Below are 18,565 nucleotides of genomic sequence, written 5' to 3'. Positions count from 1 at the left end.
GTGGGTGAGCCCTGGTAGTAGAATGTAGCTAGCAACTTTCTCTAAAGAGAGAATAAAGAAATCCTGCAAGAACTTGCATGATGGACTTGCTCCCTTGACCAGCATAAGTAATGCTTGGACTCAATGATCTTAAGGGTCTTGCCAACCTAAATGATGCTACAGTTCTATGATTCTGAATGTTGAAAAATGTGATGGATTTCCTTTACAAAGCAGAGTTAGCATATTCTGAGTAACTGTATAAGCAGAGCGTGGTTAGCACGAGTACCTCATGCCTTTAAGTCACAGATTCTTTGGCTACATTTATATTACCAAATAAACATTACCAGGGATTGTTCTTTGCCTCTAGAACTCGATCATCTTCATTGTTTTTTTGTTAGAGTAGTCCCTGGCATGAGGACTCCTTGGTTTGCCCAACTAGTGGTGTCCAGAACAACCCCTGGATGAAAATCAGGAGCTGGGAGTTCTCTCTGGCCTGTGCTGATAATCAGCTTGGATATATGGCCACCCCGGTTTTGCAGCCTTCTGTTCACTCAGAGAGAAACAGCCCCTGTTTGCCTTTGTATTCCAGCTCTGAAGAGTTTCATAAGAAACATTTGCTCAACAGATCTGTTATTACTTCCACTTGGTTCTTCCTGCAGTTATTTCTTTTTTCCAAAATATACTGGGAAACAGAATATATTACTCTGTCTAAACATGATCTTTTTGTTCCTCTAGGCTGTGCATAATGTATATTGAAAGAGTACTTGACCCGAATGTCTCAGACCTCTAGATGTTTGCTGTTAAAATGCATGATCTTTATTTAGCCTGCACAATACCAACTGCAATCCATAAAAGAACAGTGATTTCCTCTTTTCTTTTACATAAACATTTACCTGCTGTGGCTTGTTCCAGGTTTCTGCGACAGACCCCGACCAAGCAGCCGATCAAAATGCCATTAACTATTCCCTGCATGGACAGGGGGCCAGTAACGAATTCAGCATCAATGAGAGCACAGGCGAGATCAGCGCAAATAAGAGGTTAGACCGTGAGAAGCGATCAACGTGGCGCTTTCTTGTTCTTGCAACGGATGAGAGCGGAGAGGGACTGACTGGCTTTGCAGACGTGATCATCGACGTGAGGGACGTGAATGACAACGCACCCCTTTTCCTCTGTGTGCTGGATGGCTGTTTCATGGGCCACGTCCCTGAGGATTCTCCGGCAGAGACTCCCGTCATGGAAATGACAGCAGTGGACCTCGATGACCCAAAGGCTGGTGCGAATGCTGTACTAACGTACAGCATCATTCAGAATGTCCAGAATGAAATTAATCTGAACTTGTTCTCAATTGATTCAGTTAGTGGCACCATCTATACAGTGCTGGGGTCCCTGGACCGGGAGAAGGAAGACAAGTACCTAGTAGTGGTTGAAGCCAGAGATGGAGGGGGGCTCACTGGGACAGGTACCGCCACTATCTTGGTGACCGATGTAAACGATCATGCTCCCGTCTTCCTGCAAAGGATCTACACAGCATTTGTCTCTGAGAACGCGAGTATTAACACAGAGGTGGCAGTGGTGTCTGCTGTGGACAGAGATGAGGGAGAAAATGCCATGGTGACGTTCAGCATCCTTGATGGGGACAACGACCGCAAGTTCTCCATAGAGACAGATGAAGTCAACAACTGTGGGTTTATCCGACTACGAAAGCGGATTGACTTTGAGAAGCCTCACGAGAGGGTGTTCAATTTGACTGTGAAAGCGGAAGACATGGATTTCTTCAGCATCGCTCACTGTGTTATCTACGTGGAGGACTCCAATGACCATGCTCCTGTCTTCTACCCCCAGTTCTATGAGGTGGCTGCACTGGGGGAAGACACGCCTGTTGGCACCAAAGTTGTTCAGGTTTCTGCTGCTGACTTGGATTCTGGCCTGAACGGAAGGTTTTCTTTCCACCTGCTAAATAAGTCTGACCCAGGTGGTCAGTTCTCTGTGGCCAGCGACGGGTGGGTGATGGTTGCAGGACTGCTGGATCATGAGACAGTGACACAGTACCAGCTCATTGTCACTGCCACTGACATGGGGCAGCCCCCACTGACGGGCAGTGCCACTGTTTTAGTGACTTTGCAGGATGTAAATGACAATGGGCCGGAGTTTGAGGCTCATTATAACCCAGTAGTCTGGGAAAACACAGCTTCTCCACAGGTTGTCCAAATGAACGAGACCTCTACTTTGCTGTACGCTAAGGACCGAGACACCGCTGCTAACGGACCACCTTTCTCCTTTCACCTTCTCAGTGATTCCGATGGTCTGACTAACTTCAACTTGCAGGATTTCCACAATGGAAGTGCCTTGCTCACTGCGCTGCGTACCTTTGACAGGGAGGCACACAAGGTGTTCTACCTGCCCATCCTGATCACAGACAGCGGGATCCCACCGATGAGCTCCACCAACACACTGACCGTGAATATCGGGGACCAAAACGACCACCCGCATTCTGCTGGCTACATGGAGTATCTCATTTACAGCTATGATGGTAAATCACGCCCTGGTGCTTGCTTCCAAATGTGAGAGTAAGGCCAAAGGAGCAGCTGTGAGGTTCACAAGAGGACTCTGTCCTGCTCCACTTAAGATCTTAGCAGAGGTGCTACTGAAGTTTGCCAGGGAGCTGTAGGTGCGAGGGGCGCAGGACTTCGGGCCACTTGGCTGGTGGAAGAAACCGAGCCAGTCTTGAAGGAAGAGCATAGCTGGCTGGTATTCTGTGTTTCTGTCAAACTTGAGTAATGTTCCCTTGTTTTCAGATGCAGTTTTCCAGCAGTATTAACATTTCAGTAGGGAAAAAAATAGCAAAATTCATAATGTTGCTAAGAAGTGATGTCTAAATACTGAGAACCTTCTTCCTCCTCCTTAAACCTCTTTCCTTCTCCAGACTGAATTCAGTTTTAGTGATTACTCTTAGGCTGATCTCATGTGTAAACTGCCTGAGGCATTCTTACAAGCCTTCAGCTGACAACTGCTGTTATGGGGGAATCTTCTGTCAGTGTTGGCTGCAGGCAGTGTGAGAGAAGCCACCTTTTCCTTCTTGCTTTGGTAATTAGCTAACAGTTCTCTTGGTATCCAGAGTCCCCACATGATAAGCCTAAGCAAAATAAACCACACAGGTAAAAAGATTTTGGGATGCTTGCATCCATGTAGGCTCACATCATTCCTCCCTCTTCTACTCTGCTGTGTATCCTGTCGTTTGACAGCACATTAAATAGAGTGTCTGTTGCAGACACACTAGAAACTACTTCTGTGTAGATGCTGTTGACCATTTATTTGCATTGAAATGTTGCTCTGCCTGTTGTGCTCACTCGCAAGTTCAGCTCATTGTGAAGTTAAAACCAAGTCTGGCTGTTCTTTGCTGAGAAACTCTGCTTCTACCTGAAGTACCAGATCTTTTCATTAAGCCTGTATTCTCACTTCGTTGCCTCTTAAAGGTTAAACTCATCTGTACTGTTAATTTCTGGGAGGGACTATTCATGTCCTCAGATCTCTGGTTATTTAAAATATTAAGGAGAGAGAGAATCAGAAGGCTACTATCATGTTGCATGTTACATTCATATGATGTGGAAGTTAAAGACCAGGACATCCTGTATACTGTCTCCTGCAAAATATCCAATGAATATGCAGGATAGGTACAGTTTTCTCTCCTTTTTGCATGCAGCCCCTCAGTTGTCAGTGTTTGTGCTGTTCCCTTTCACAAGCTGAAGTCCCACATTTTTTCCACTGCTTTGTGTATCCTTGATTCTTAACTCAGCAGATCTATGAATTCAGATACCTGTGGATTTTTACTTCAGAAATACCTTTTGTAAAACAAAAAACAATACTAATTTGTGAGCCTTGCTGAGAGGAAGCAAAACCAGCAGAACACATGCTGCTTTCCATCTCACCCCACAGTCTCACCATCTACTCAAAATAAGCCTGGTTACTGTGTTTTTGACATCCTCTCTATCTTGCTGTAATTTCCTCCAAATTGCTATTGGGTTTTGCCCTAAATAACCCAGTCAGCATTTTGGTTGTTTGTCCTGCCAAACCCCAATCTCTGACTAAATCACTCTGTAAATTGGTTGGATACTGCAGCCAGAATAATGAAAATGAGTAATTCTGATGTTGTTTCAGAATATCTCTTACATCTTTCCTCAGAAATGTCTTGTCTGTTTTCCTTCTTGTCTACACACGGGAATCGAGGTGTGCTAGGCTGGGTCACAGCAAAAATTGGAAAACCTGGGAAACTAGGTCCTAGAAACAGATTACAGAGCTACCGTTTATGGGTAAAACAGCCCAAGACAACAGTCATTTTACCTAACACCTCTCAAACATCAATTGTAATCAGAATATATATTCAATAGAATCACAGAATCATAGAATGGTTTGGGTTGGAAAGGACCTTAAAGACCATCTAGTTCCAACCCCCCTGCCATGGGCAGGGACACCTTCCACTAGACCAGGTTGCTCAAAGCCTCATCCAGCCTGGCCTTGAACACTTCCAGGGATGGGGCATCCCCAGCTTCTCTGGGCAACCTGTGTCAGTGCCTCATCACCCTCTCCAGGAAGAATTTCCTCCTGATATCCAATCTAAACCTGCCCGCTTTCAATTTAAACCTGTTACCCCTTGTCCTGTCACTACAGGCCTTTGTAAAAAGCCCCCCTCCAGCATCTCCATCTTTTTAGAGAAGCATCACAACTATTTTTGTAGGGGTTTTAGACCTAAGACAAACCAGTAAAACTTGAATGGCCAACCTGTTTGTGTATGTGTGAGAGATCTGACTGTGCCAGTTATATGCTATGTTGTTTTAGGTATCCTCCCCACAACCGTACTGGGCCAGGTCCATGCCCCTGATGATGACGACTGGGATCGCAAAATTTACCAATTTGAAGGGAAAACATCAAGGTATTTGGAGAGAAAAATGGGAGTTGGGTGAACTGTATGGACAACTTGCCCATACACGATAACATAAGATGTATTTTAACTGCCTTTTTTGGAAAACAAGTATGCAAAAGCATTTTGCTGGTTAGGTGCTTGTGTGTAGCTCTCCAAAAGCTCTTCTGAGTGTGACCCTGCAGTAACTAATCCTGCACGCCAAACTGGTCAGCTTCCCATTGCCTGATGGGCTAGAACACTGTTCCAAATTCCTGTTCACAGTCATATGCATAATCAGTATCAGTGAGGCACTACAGAAAAATTACCCACTAACCTCCATCCTCCATCCAAGCTCCTGGAGAGCTGCCGTTTCTGTGTCACCGCTGGTTTTAAGACCTCATTGGTATTGGATGTGTTCACACCAAAGTACCTGGATTGTGACTGGCATTGAGATGTACTTGTGCCATTCAGAGGTTTTGACAGAGGTGTCACTCTCAATGAATGTATCTAAACTAGGAGTTTGCACTGTTTCCAAAGTTATGGCTATAGCAGCCTCAGACTCCCTACACAGTTGATATGGCATAGAAGCAGTAAGAAAGCTTCTTGATATACTGGTGAAGAGTCATTAGGAGCCACAGAAGGGAAAAGTTCCGTTCTGCCCTGTCCCTTCATGAGAGAACACATCTGCTTTCTTTGATAACTTTCCCAAATTAAAGTGGATCAGAAAAACCATCAGTGATGATAATTACTACTTAGCCTCTGAACTTCTCATAGCTTGTTCCTTGGCTTAACTCTTATTACAGGTACTTTATCCTTAATGATAACTCAGGTTTGCTGACTATTAAAGAAGGAACCCCACCAGGAACATACAACATAAAAGTTAGAGTCCTTGACGGAGTCTGGCCAGATGTTGTCTCAACCGTAAAGGTTACAGTGAAGGAAATTAAAGATGATGCCCTCCATAATGCTGGTTCTATACGAATAAAAGGTAAGCAGTGTGATGAAGTACGTTAGGATCGTAATACTGAAATCTACCTATTTAATGTTACTGCTGTGTTCCTTAGAATTCTGATGCTCTTAGTCATGGGATGAGAGTTAATAGTTTTCTAGGTGATGGTTTGAAAATGCATCTTTGTTTGCATGGTCCTCTGACACTACATGTGAAGGCGCATCTGTGGAGGAAAAAGACGGCAAGAAATGCTTGTCTGATGCAGAAGACAAAGATGAAAGATTTCTACACCAACTTTTTAACAAAATAGCATTTTATATTACAGAAAAACCTTTATTTGAAAAAATGTCTGCCTGAAATCCACCAAATTGTTTCAATCTTGTGGAAAAGTAAAATCTTCTGAAACATGTTTCTAATTTAAAAGAACAACAACCCAAAAAAAAAAAAAAAGTCAAAAATGTTCAGAACACAAACCCTGAGAAGAAGGCAGCATGGAAAATTTCAGAGCCTAAATATGAAATGACTCCTAAATTTCCAGTTGAGTGCATTTTCTGCAAACAATATTTATTCTGTGGTGCTTCTCTCTTTTATTGCTACAACAGCTGCAAGATATGTGCTTGTCAGGTTTTTACCTTCTATTACAGATATCACTCCAGAGGAGTTCATATCCCAATCCCCCCCAAAACAGAGTAAATACTACCAGATGAAGAAGCTGCTTTCAGAAATTGTATCAGTCCACCTCGAAAACGTTCACATTTTCAGTGTATTAAATAGCCCAAGTCAAACCCAAGGAGTTGATGTTTGGTTTGCAGTTTATGGTCCACCCTATTATAAAGCAGAAAAACTTAATGGCAATGTAGCAGCCTCCAGAGCGTGGGTAAGTATCCATACTGCCTACGTTTTAAAAGCCAGCCTACAAATACACATGAAGTCACACAAAGAGCAGTGTTTTTCTGATTGAAAAGACTGTAAACCTCTGCATAAAGCGTGTTTAGCTGTTGCCTTTCTACCTGGCATCTTAAAGTTTCAATTTTTAGTTTTCTACACAGAAAGGTTCTGTAGTTGAAACTCACAAACCAGTCGAAAGTTCCAACTTTCTGAGTTAAGAGGGCAAAGCAGTAAAATAACCATTCTCCAGTGAAAAACCAGGTTGAAAATGTGCATTGACAGTTTAGTGAAATTCCTGCCCCTATTGCAAAAATAACGGTAACAGTTAAATAACTTACTCTGTCAGAAATGTGTCTGTTGGTACACAGAGGCAGAAATAAGAGTTCTGTTCAGAATCAGTGCTGCAGTACTTGCTTATTCTTGCTAGAGAAGGCATTTCTTCACTGCACAATGCCTGTCCACCCTCCCCAATATTTATACACAGAAATCCAAATTAAAGATACAGCTCAGATTCTGTGTAAATAATCTGTCGGAACTGTAAGTGATTAAATTTATCCAGTCAGTTTATGATGAATAAGTCAATCTTTTTGTCTTCTAAGTGCTTACTCACAGTATAATTGACTGATACCAAGGCATTGGCCTTAACAGATGCCGCGCTGAGCTGCCTTTGGCTGGATACAGTGAGATAGATATTGGAAGGAATTGGCATAAAAAGCAGTTTTGAGAATAAATAAGACTTGGGCTTTTCATAGCTGTCATTTGTGAGCTTCCTCTCTGTGGAAAAGTCAGATGAATGCAACTAATTGTTCTCCACAGCTGGAAAACATCTTGGATATAAATATCACCCAGATTGGCATTGATGAATGTGTGACTGCAAACTGCACTCAGAGCAGCGGATGCATCAGCAAGCATGAATGGAGTCACGTGCCAACAATAACCACAGCTGGAAGTGTTTCCCTGGTGTCTGTGACAGTCCTGAGTCGTGCCCTCTGTGGCTGCCCTGCTCGGGAGAGCCCTCACCTCTCCTGCTCCTCGTACCAAACAAACCCTTGTCTCAATGGTGGCACATGTGGCGATACTGATTTGGGCTACAGGTTGGTAAAGCTTTGTCTGGTGTGCAAGCCAAACACTTCTAGCTCAGTCTGTAAGGAGGACTGGGAGCCTGGGGAAGCATCCCCAGGAAGAAATTCTTCACAGAGAGGGTGGTGAGGCACTGGAACAGGTTGCCCAGAGAAGCTGTGGATGCCCCATCCCTGGAAGTGTTCAAGGCCAGGCTGGATGAGGCTTTGAGCAACCTGGTCTAGTGGAGGGGGTCCCTGCCCATGGCAGGGGGGGTGGGACTAGATGGGCTTTAAGGTCCCTTCCAACCCAAACCATTCTATGATTCTATGATCCCTGCATGTCTTCTCACTGTGGCAGATCAGAGTTTTGTTATACTTCCCACACAGGTCTTGCAAGCAAACCTCTGTTTTCAGGTAGGTACTTGGGTTCATCATGGTCTCCAGGAAAACCTTGGAAAATTTGCAGGCTGCACTTGTTCCTTTAATGTCATCCTGCAAAGTGCTCTTGTTTTGTGCAGCCTACTCTAATGTTGTTAAACATTTAAATCGTGTCACTTATGACATTTAATAACCTCTCCCCACACATTCCTTGCCTCACTTTTCCTCAAAAGGATGATATCTCATGGATAAAATAGTACAAAGATGAAAAAAATGATAGGATTATAGTAGCTCAGAATGAGCCTGGTCCCCTTCCAGAAGGCAAGCCTTAAGCATGTTTGCTTAAAAATGGTCATCTCAACATAGGAAAGCAGAAACAACTGGCCAGCCTCTTCCAAGCATCCTTGATAGGGGTGGCACTACTCAGGCTGAAGCTGCAGAAGCCCTGGTCATGGTAAAGATCTGACTGACGTTGCTGCTGAGATGTAATCAACCGGGGAAATTTTGCTGCTCAGAAGCCCTTGGTAGGCTCTGCCACCTATCATTTGCTCAACTCTGAGGTTTCTTTGCTTCTGCTTTATTTTCAGTTGTTTTGTGAGTAATATTTTTCTACACCCTACCCGTGTCATTCTGCTCTCAGTATGTACTAGCAATCTATGGGAAGCAGAAACTAAGAAATAGGGGCCCAGCTGTTCTCTGTTCCTGTCCTCTTGCCCATTTCTGTTGCTCCTTTGGTTTCCTCCTTGCAGGTTTTGTTATTGTATGCTGTGATTACTCTTTTCTACAGAATCCTCTGTGTACTATGGAAAGAAACACAAGCATCTATTTTTGGTAGTGTAAAGGAAATAAATCAGCAGGTTGCTTGCAGTGAGAGTGAAGATGTCAAGACCTACAATTCTCATACCTCTTCTCACTTTTTCCGGGTGGTATTACCTTCCCACACCCTTCCTTTGCTTTCCCTGTCAACATTATAAAGTCTTTAAACAAGCTGATAACTAAGCCTAGTGAAAAGTGGGGTTTTTTTGCTGAAGAGATTAAAGGTTTTCATGTGGTTTGTATATTACACCAGCTCTGTCATTTATTCACAGAATAATCTTGCACAGACATATTATCACTGAGAACTAAAGTAAAATTGTGTTTGTATAAGCAAGTCAACAGGGAACATTTTATGATGGGAGTTTTGCAAGGGCTTAACCCACACTGTGGCCTCGGCAGCATGGGCTCCTGTGTTTAAACTGGAGAGTCCTGCTGTGGGAAGAGCCCTTCTCAACATCTGTTTGGATGGTGTATTTTTGCTTTTATTTATTTTTTTATAGATGCAAATGTTCTGCAAATTTCCACGGACCAGCCTGCCAGCAGACAAAACACAGCTTCAGAGGCCACGGTTATGCCTGGTTCCCTCCCCTTAAGCCTTGCTTTGAGAGCCGCATCTCCTTAGAGTTTATCACGGAGGTGGCCGATGGCCTTCTGTTGTACCATGGACCAGTGGCGCGAGGGCAGCCTGGAGAACGGGAAGATTTCATTGCATTAGGTTAGCAACTTAAAGAGTGTTTGCTCCGTGTGTTTGTGTGAAGGTGAGAGTCTGCTTGTTGAGAGTCATAGTTGATAGGTTTTTTTATGAAAGGTTCAGACAGTTAGCTTTGGAGAAAAAGGAGAATGCAGAACGAATTACCAGCATGCCCAGTTTGTATCTGTGTTATAAGTTGGATTTTTTTGAACTGGCTAAAGAACTCCTTCAAAATCTAACTAGCAGTCAGTTCAACCGTGTTTGAGTGGGAACATGGTTCATGGCACATCCAGTAAGAGTCTTTTCTTTGCAGAGCTCTCTGGTGGCATCCCATCACTGACCATGAGCCACAGCTCTGGTGAGCTTTTCCTGCAGCTGTCACGAAAAGTTAACGTTGCGGATCGCCGCTGGCACAATATAAAAATTATAAATGATGGAAAGGCAAGTGTAAATATGGACAATCCCATGGAAGCACTAATTCATGTACCTAGTTATCCCTCCCAAATCCTTCCTGCCTTTTGTAGAGCACTTTCATCAATCAGTCTTTCATCATCACTGCAACAGCAAGGATTGAAGTTTGTCAGCTCACACATCCCCTTAGTCTTGAGTCAGTGAGGCACAACAAGGTCTGGAGAAGTCCAATCCAGTTTTGAAACAGGCCCTGCAAACTTTTTTGTTTAATGATCCTATCTATTGCTTTGACCAGAGTTGTGCTAATCCAGGGGCTAAATGATTCCTGGACTGATGGAGTGAAATATCCTTAATTTCTCTGAGCAGGAAACTCTGCCCCACCAAGTGACTTTAGACATGCAGCACAAAGGAGATAGACATGCTTTCGTGTAAGGGAACATCTTGCTTTTGTCAGCACCTTGTTGATATGACACTGGTGAACATGTCTGCTAGGCTTCCCCTTTCTTTTCTCGGTAAGACAAGCTGGGAGGCATGTCGGGATCTGGGATGGGGAGCCTGGCAGACTGACTGCTCTGATAAATTGTCTCCTTGGATTCTGATTTGGCAGAAAACTCAAAATAAAAAAATCCCATCTTCCCTCTGCCATGTCAGTGAATTGGCATGGTCATGGTAGAGTCAGTTCTTCCTTTTGCATAGCTTCTTAGTTGTACACCATGTGCAATAACCTTCCAGATTAGTATAAGTGGTTTATTATTTTAATAAATTTTCGTACACTGTAATTGCAAGTTACTATTCCCCTTTCTGCTAAGGGAAAGAAAATGTGTGACTAAAATGTATGCGCATCTCTGGGTGCAATTATTTGAAACAATGCCTTTCTCTAGAAAGTGAAGCTGGTTCTCGACCACTGCGTAAATGTCTCAGTTAGAGACAATGACAGTGCCAATAAGATCTCCCAAATGGATCCGTCTGCATGTGAAGCCTCTGAAGAGACTCTGGGGTCTCAAAGGTAAGAAAAACAAACAACAAAACAAGAACTGCAAACGTAATTACTCAGAAGGGCCAAGGAAAAAGGAGGGGGGGTGGAATTCAGCCAAGTTGCTGTATTTTGCATGCCACTAATTCTTTTCTTCTCTTCAGCATGGGCAGGCTCTTCAGCGGCCATCAGCCCTTGCAGCTGGGTGGTGTTAAAAAGACTCCGCCATACCACGATTCACAGAGGCGCTTCAGAGGGTTTGTTGGCTGCATCCGCAACGTCGTCGTTGACAGTAAGGTGGGCCTACTACCGCCAGTGTTGGTTTTACCGCGGTTAACTGTGGACACCTGACGTGATGCGTCTCTTTGTCCTTTTCCAGGTGTACGACTTAGAGCACCCCGCAGAGTCACTGAACAGTGCTCCCGGCTGCGTCCTTACAGATGGCATGTGTCAGAGCGGTGGGACAGCCTCCTGTGGCATCCACGGCAAGTGTGTTGGTGGTTGGGATTTCTTTCGCTGTGACTGTTCCCCAGGATACGCTGGACCAGCATGTGAAAAAGGTACTGCAGGTTCTAGGTGAAGATTAATGGTGAGGATCTGTGGGAACAGCATCAAACATACTGCTTTAAATTTGACACAGATTTGGACTGAGTAGCCTAATAAGACTATGCTGTACTCTGTGAATGATTTAGGTCTACAGCCATGTAAAGATCATTCTAACTCCAGTTGAATAAAGATAATGTCACAGATGAAGGTCTTGTTGAGATCTGATTTACCTTACAGGGGAGGCAAGTGCTCAGACAGGTTGCTTTGTCCTTTTCATCACAACATCTTATTTCTCAGTGGTGAAAGATGAAGCATTCTGCATTGTGCCTTCTTCCTCTGATCATACCCACCACTAATGAACATGGTATTATTTGTCACCTTGCAGCACTTACAAGAGTGATGACATTGCCAGCTTGGTATGTTCTCTCTGTGAAACCTGGGGGTACAAACCCCAAGTCCTCAGGCCTAATATTCCATCTATAAAATGGGGATAATTGCATTTGCCTCTGTCACTGGAATGAATGGAAGGTTGTGCAATGCCCCTAGACCACAGCAGTGGATTCATGTGGGTGTATAATATCAGGCCGGCTCCAGCAAATCTGTTATCCTGGACAAAATCACCATGAAATGTATGTCAGAGAACAAAAGCATGCAAGGGTGGATCATGAAAACCTCAGTGTCATTTCAAGAATGTATAAAATTTTAGCAAAACTCAAAAACTTAAGAGGTAAATTATTTAATGTGTGAAGTGCACCTAGTAGCCCACAGCCATGTTCAGGGTACAGGGGGGACACACGGAATCATATGCGAGTTACAGGTGTTTATAGGGACTTTACCTGCTCTGTCTTCTCCCTCTAGGTACAAGGTACATGGCTTTTCATGATGCTTTATTACCTTGTGAAAGCTTCTTAAGAACTAAAATTCTGACATTCAGAACTGATTAATTCTGAAGCAGTGGGGATTTAAGAGAGCAGTAATTTCTGAGACTTTCACTTAGCTTTTGTGTGTGTTGTGCTTAGTTCTTCCAGAATGGGCTTTTGGAAGGGACAGTTGGATCCATTATGAGCCGAGAAGCATCGTCAGCACCCGCAGCACTCAGATACAGCTGATGGTGCGCACCCGTATCTCCCACAGCACCCTTCTCAGCTTGGCCTCTGAAGATGGGAATGGATACATCCGACTGGAGGTGAGCAGTCCAACAGCCATTCCGTTTCAGTGCTTTTCATTTGTCATGGAGTACCCCAGTGAGAGAAAAAAGATGCAGTTTCCCATTAAGGATACGTATTCTTTAATGTAATAGAGAGCAAGAATTTTCCATATGAGGGTAACTACTCTCAATTGTCTTGTCCTTCTCAGTATTACCCTTTCATAACATAGATTCTAGTTGTTTCACTACAAAAAGTACAGGAGAGTGCATGTGATACCTGTGAATGGGGAAGATTGTCTTGTTTGCCTTTTCCCTTTGCTTCTATCTGTCTCTGGCTATAAAATTTGTCTCCACATTTTTGTTGCTGTTAAAAAAAATCTGTCTGGATTACATCAGCTAGACAGAGGCTAATTGTTCCAAATGTAGCAGGAGGGCCAGTTGGGAAGACTTAGAGTTAGACATCAATAGGGGGAAGACTGATAAAAATGTTCATGTGAGTTAGAAGAATGGCTTGTAAAGAACAGAGTTGATAATTTGTGGACCTGCTGTTTTCTTGTGGTAATTTTTATCTGGAAATAAAGCACTTAAAAACAACAGTGTCATTTCCATTTTAAAAACTCAGGTCCATTTCTTAAGGCAGGACAGTGTAATAACATTTAGAAGTGCATTTCTATTTTTAAAGGCCTTTATCATCTTCCTCTAGGTGGTTGAGGGTTTCTTTAGCGTTAACTTCAGCTTGGGGGACAAAAATCACTCTCTGAGAATGAGGACATTACGTATAAACAATGGCCAGTGGGTTCTTCTGACCATGGAGCGCTACAACAATGAATTTACCCTGCGCGTTAACAGTGGTGGAGGTGATCAAGAAGTGACCTCTGTCTTGGGTACAGATAGATGGTTTGAAATGGATTGGGCAAGCATTGTGCTAGGAAACTGCCTTCCCAATCATTCAGAGAGCGATTTCCAAGGTAAGTGTTATGACGGGTTCCTAAAAGGAGGGAATTAAAGCCTAAAAGTGGCATCTTTGAGTGTATTGGAGAGTCTAAAACCCAGGTAAGAACTCCCATGGAGACTACTGTGCCCATGAAATTCCACATCCTCTATTATGCAATTCAGAGACAACATTTAACTCTCTATTTGCCCTTGTATCTAGTCGTAGTGGAGATGTGAGATTTCCTGCAGAAATGTGTTTAAAAAAATAGCACCTCAGTTTTTTATTTCCCATGCCAGAGGCCCCAAGAAGGGAAGTCATGCTGTTATCTTCACTCCTTTTTTGCCTTGGAAGGGTTTAAGGAACAAACACAACGCCTCCAGGTCAGAGGAGAAGGATTTGCAAGGCAGTTCATGGTGTGCTCTCCATTTCCTGGGGTGGGATGATGGAACAGGAGATTGTGAATCAACAGAAGATAGTTTTTTCCATTCTGTTTCTTCTCATTCAACCCCACTTTTAAGATTATGTTTTAAATATAGATTAATTTAGTGGAGCTGTTCTGGTTCATAGCACAGTTCTGCTAAATCATTGCATTGGTACATTCAAGCTGTCCTGGGGAAGTATTCTTGATCTCTATGTTTGCCAGAGCACACAGGCACATGTCCTGTAGCTCTTCTTCTAAAATAAAACGGATAAGCAGTATAAGGATCTTTTTAAAAAGGGTTTTACATTTTCTTCAATGTTCTCAGGTCTCCTGTATATGTGTTAGGGGCAAGGCTTGAGGTAGGAAAGTTGCTAACCCAATGTATTTTTCTGTATATTCCCCTGCTTTGATGCAGGTTGTATGCGTGATGTCCAGCTGAATGGTCAACCACTTCTCATGGAAGGCAAAAGCACAGAGTTTGGCTCAATTCTGAGGCGGCAAGGTGTCACGATGGGATGCCATTCCACTGCCTGCAGCAGCCAGCCCTGCTACAGCCCTTTTCTTTGTGTAGACCTGTGGAGAAAATATGAATGCCGGTACATTAAGCTTTTGTTTCCATCCAGGGGTGGTTGGGAAGCTCTTTCTATCCCCCTTAGGTCAGGCAACTTGCTTTTAACACTGAAAATCCCTGCTGCTGCTGGCCAGAGAGAGGCATCCCAATGACAAAACCTGTTCTCCATCTCATCTCCCAGCATAGGCCAAACTTGCTGTTTCTAGCAAGTCCAATATGGAACGATTTATTCCACTACTTTTTCCCAGGATGAGAAGATCACAGGCCAGTGAGGAAATGAAATTCCTTTCATAAAAGGTGGATGGCAAAAGCTTTCGTCTCTGCTCCTCTGTGTGAAAATACTACATATTTTTATATAGTCTATGTGTATTGTGTTTATATCTGTGTAAAATACATATTGTATATATTCTCTAGATATACGCATATATTTTCTGTAAAGAAAGTGAAATTAGTCATACTTTGTATGAAACAATGAGATGTTCAAAATCAGACTGTTACAAAACTGGCTTCTAAAATTGGCTGCCCAGGGCCAGAACCAAAGGCCATCAGCTGGTATCCTACGCAGTTAGTTCCTTCGAGGAGATCCACTCTTTAAATAACTCTTTCAAAACATATATTAAAATATGCAAATACAGGCATCTCTGCTCAAACCCACCAAATGTACTTACACAAAGGTCTGAGAGAAGGTACTACTTAAATTCCTTCAATTCAGCTAACAGTTGCATTTGTGAGGCCTGGTGATTCATTACTGAAAGGGCTGTGAGATAGTCTTACACGTGCCTTGGGGCACTCCCTTCTTCAGTCCGCTTGTGCAAGAGCAATATGAAGGCTATTCCACTTACACACTGGTGTTTCTTCTTTGGATTGCAGAAAGCAGGTCTGTGTTCCTCACAGCATTCCTCCGTGGCCTCTTCAGTTACGTATCAGAAGAAATCACTGTCTCTGCAGATTCAAGCCCTAAAAGACAAGATGAGTCATTGTGAGGAGGTCAATGACATCTTTTTCCCAGAAGCCCAAATGGCTTATACAAAGCTTATACTGAGTGCTTGCTTCTACACCGATCTCAGCTGTCCATTTCCTTCTAGGGGTTCTGAACAAGTTTGTTCGGAAGCTGACAGATCCATTTTTTAAGGAAGGAGTGACGCTCTTTTGCATGTCTTCTGGACAGAGAAAGCAGAACATACATCCATGTTTTCATGAGCCTACTAGCTCACTATGTTAGAGTTTGCATCTATTTCATGCTCGCAGTGTGGATTTTTGGTTTGCTTGACTTTAATTACTGGCTTTAAAGAAATAATAACAAACTTTGCACAGAACAACATACAACTCCACGTGCTTCACTTGCCTGAAAGTTATCTCCTGCTTTTGTTGTTCAGGTGTCCAGCTGGGAAAGTAGAAGTGACCGACAACCTTACGGGGCTCAGACACTGTACCTCATCACCTTGTGGACACTGGACCTGCAGGAATGGGGGTACTTGTGTGGCTCAGTCCCAAGACAGAACTATCTGCCAGTGCCCCGAAGGTTACAAGGGAAGATGGTGTGAAATTAGCCAGGTCAAGGCTGGAAGACCCGTTGGACTCAGCTCTGGCTCTATTCTGGCAATCAGCATGTGCCTCCTTGTCTTCCTAGGTAGGAAAGCAAATACTTATTTCTTTTTAATCCTGTCCCTTGCTCCATTGAATCAAGTCTGCTTCACCCTTGGATGCTGTGATCAGTGTTTCATTTTTTCTGGCAATCACCAGTTGGGAATTCATTAGAGGATGCTAAGAGACAGGCATCAGCACAGAGGTTACTTGCTCTGACGCCAGTTCAAGCAAATTTAGGACTTCCCTCTTTCAAAATCGCTTCTTTTCAATACTTCTTAAATAAGAGCTTTCCATCTGTGTGTGCAAATCTGTGTGTAGCCACATCCATTTGAAACTCTCACCTGCCCTGAGCCCTTACATTTGTATTAGGTAGAACCTACAGTTAGTACATGCTATTCACATATTAGGAAGGCAGAGATCCTTCTCTAGAAAGTTTATGATCTTAACAGGCAAGCCTCGTTACATGTGTGGGGCAGAAGGAGATTTCACGGTGTGTCCAGTTTCAGGTGCACTTTGGCTGAAAATTTAGTAACACTATAAAACTGTTTCTCATATTGATAAAGCAAAACTGCTTATGCATCTCAGAATAGTAAAAACTCCATAATTATATTACACTTGCAACCTTCATTAAAACAGTGTTTTACTTACTTTGGGTATCTTATTTACTCAGGATTGATGAAAGGCCAGAGATTGGCCAAAATGCCTTCTATTTAAATGGATTCCTTTAGGTAAGTAAAATACCCTTTTAATGAAGTTTATGATGTAATATACATAGATGATTCATTACATTCCTGAATATAAGTTATGTATATATTAACAATTACACATTTCTTACCAAATTGCCAAATTAAGAGTTGATTTAATATCGCAGGAGTCATATAACTATTTGTTTATCATGCATCATACTTTGTCATATGTCATAAAACATACACGTGTCTTTATTTCTTCCAGCACTCTTGGTCTCCTACACAGTGTGGAGTCAGTGGGGAAGCTCAGGGTTTCGGAAAGGAGGAATTTACCACATTCCTGAAGAGCGTGAAAGCTGGGAGGATGTTAGAGAAAATGTCTTGAATTATAATGAAGAAGGAGGTGGAGAACATGACCAGGTATGATGCAGCTTCAAGCCAGTCTTTGCGAATCCAACCTCTCCTCATCTTCCTTTCCCAGACCTTTAATTTAACTTATTGTCCTTATCCAACTGGCTTTTTTTTTGGTTTGGTTTGGGTTTTTTAACCTGAACTACTCCCAAGTAGGAGGCTTCTATTTCAACTCAATCTGTACTCCTGGTCATCCGTGACCACCTTTGAGGGGGTTGCTCTGGACACATCGGTTTTGGTTTAGCTGAAGGCTGTTATTGCAAAAAGGGAATTGGGGTGATCTGAATGGGGCCCTCTGAACTCCGCTCTCTCTTTTTGTCAGTTTGTACCACACAGAATCCAGTTCTGTGTTGCACTGAGATTTAAAACGTCTTTTGGAACCTGCTTCCTTTTGTGTTGCTTCTCTCTCATATTTGCATTCTTTTTTTTTTTTTCCAGAATGCTTACAATATAAATGAACTGAAGAAACCTCTCCACAGCATTCCCCACTTCTCCTTGAAGGCAGCTGCTCCACACTCCAGGACACCCACTGGCCCAAAAAGAGACTCACTCCCAAAACATACACATCAGAAACCATCAAAATCAGCTGTTACCAGCATCCCAGACTTCAAGGAATATGTTTCTCAGATCATCTGGGATGCAGACAATGATCTACAGAGTCTTCCACCTGACACTATTCATTTTTACTGCTTAGAAGGGCAGTGCTCTGTAGCAGGGAGCCTTAGTTCCTTAGACTCCATTTGTGGTGATGAAGATCTGAATTATGATTGCCTCCAAGAGTTGGGGTCAAAGTTTGACAAGTTTAAAGAACTCTATAAGGTCTCAAACAAACACTTGTAACCAGAATTAAAGGAACTTGACACACTGCCATGACATATGGACACTACTTTTAAAAATGCCCTTTTTTTATATACAAGGTACATCAAGTAACTTACGTGATGCAAGTTTTTAGTTACAGTAGTATGATATACTAATTTTTTCCCAGGAGTGATAATCTGAATGGTCTTTTGATATGCACTGTACAAACAGTTATTTAATGGTAGAACTACAAAGACTTTTAAGGCATTAATTTTTTTGAAAACTTTGGAAAGTAGGGTTTGTATGGAATAGTGTTATAATATCCCTTTTTATTTATGTAGACCACAGTGATTTACTAGAATTATCCTGGATGTAAGAACTTGAATTATTTTCTCCCTAGTATTGATATGAATCCTGTCAG

The 18,565-nt window shown here is 42.7% G+C and overlaps 1 protein-coding gene across 1 annotated transcript in view; it reads left to right on the top strand.

Moving 5' to 3' along the window:
* LOC104509711 (neural-cadherin-like) overlaps positions 1 to 18,274 on the top strand; it is a gene marked incomplete at its 5' end in the record, with an annotated part of 37,550 nt that extends 19,276 nt beyond the window's left edge. Inside the window, 16 exons of the mRNA XM_010151747.1 lie at positions 892 to 2,509; positions 4,813 to 4,906; positions 5,680 to 5,864; positions 6,470 to 6,702; positions 7,530 to 7,807; positions 9,469 to 9,683; positions 9,973 to 10,100; positions 10,952 to 11,076; positions 11,208 to 11,340; positions 11,423 to 11,603; positions 12,609 to 12,775; positions 13,440 to 13,704; positions 14,507 to 14,687; positions 16,039 to 16,292; positions 17,201 to 17,355; positions 17,785 to 18,274. Coding sequence (XP_010150049.1) covers positions 892 to 2,509; positions 4,813 to 4,906; positions 5,680 to 5,864; positions 6,470 to 6,702; positions 7,530 to 7,807; positions 9,469 to 9,683; positions 9,973 to 10,100; positions 10,952 to 11,076; positions 11,208 to 11,340; positions 11,423 to 11,603; positions 12,609 to 12,775; positions 13,440 to 13,704; positions 14,507 to 14,687; positions 16,039 to 16,292; positions 17,201 to 17,355; positions 17,785 to 18,186 — 4,614 coding nt within the window. The remainder of the gene's footprint in view (positions 1 to 891; positions 2,510 to 4,812; positions 4,907 to 5,679; positions 5,865 to 6,469; positions 6,703 to 7,529; positions 7,808 to 9,468; positions 9,684 to 9,972; positions 10,101 to 10,951; positions 11,077 to 11,207; positions 11,341 to 11,422; positions 11,604 to 12,608; positions 12,776 to 13,439; positions 13,705 to 14,506; positions 14,688 to 16,038; positions 16,293 to 17,200; positions 17,356 to 17,784) is intronic.
* Positions 18,275 to 18,565: the final 291 nt, after the last annotated feature.

Source organism: Eurypyga helias, unplaced genomic scaffold (assembly GCF_000690775.1).
Source record: "Eurypyga helias isolate BGI_N326 unplaced genomic scaffold, ASM69077v1 scaffold5985, whole genome shotgun sequence".
NCBI classification, from domain to species: Eukaryota; Metazoa; Chordata; class Aves; order Eurypygiformes; family Eurypygidae; genus Eurypyga; species Eurypyga helias.
The sequence above is the reverse complement of the archived record's forward strand: the minus strand, read 5'-3'. Positions and strand labels throughout refer to the sequence as shown.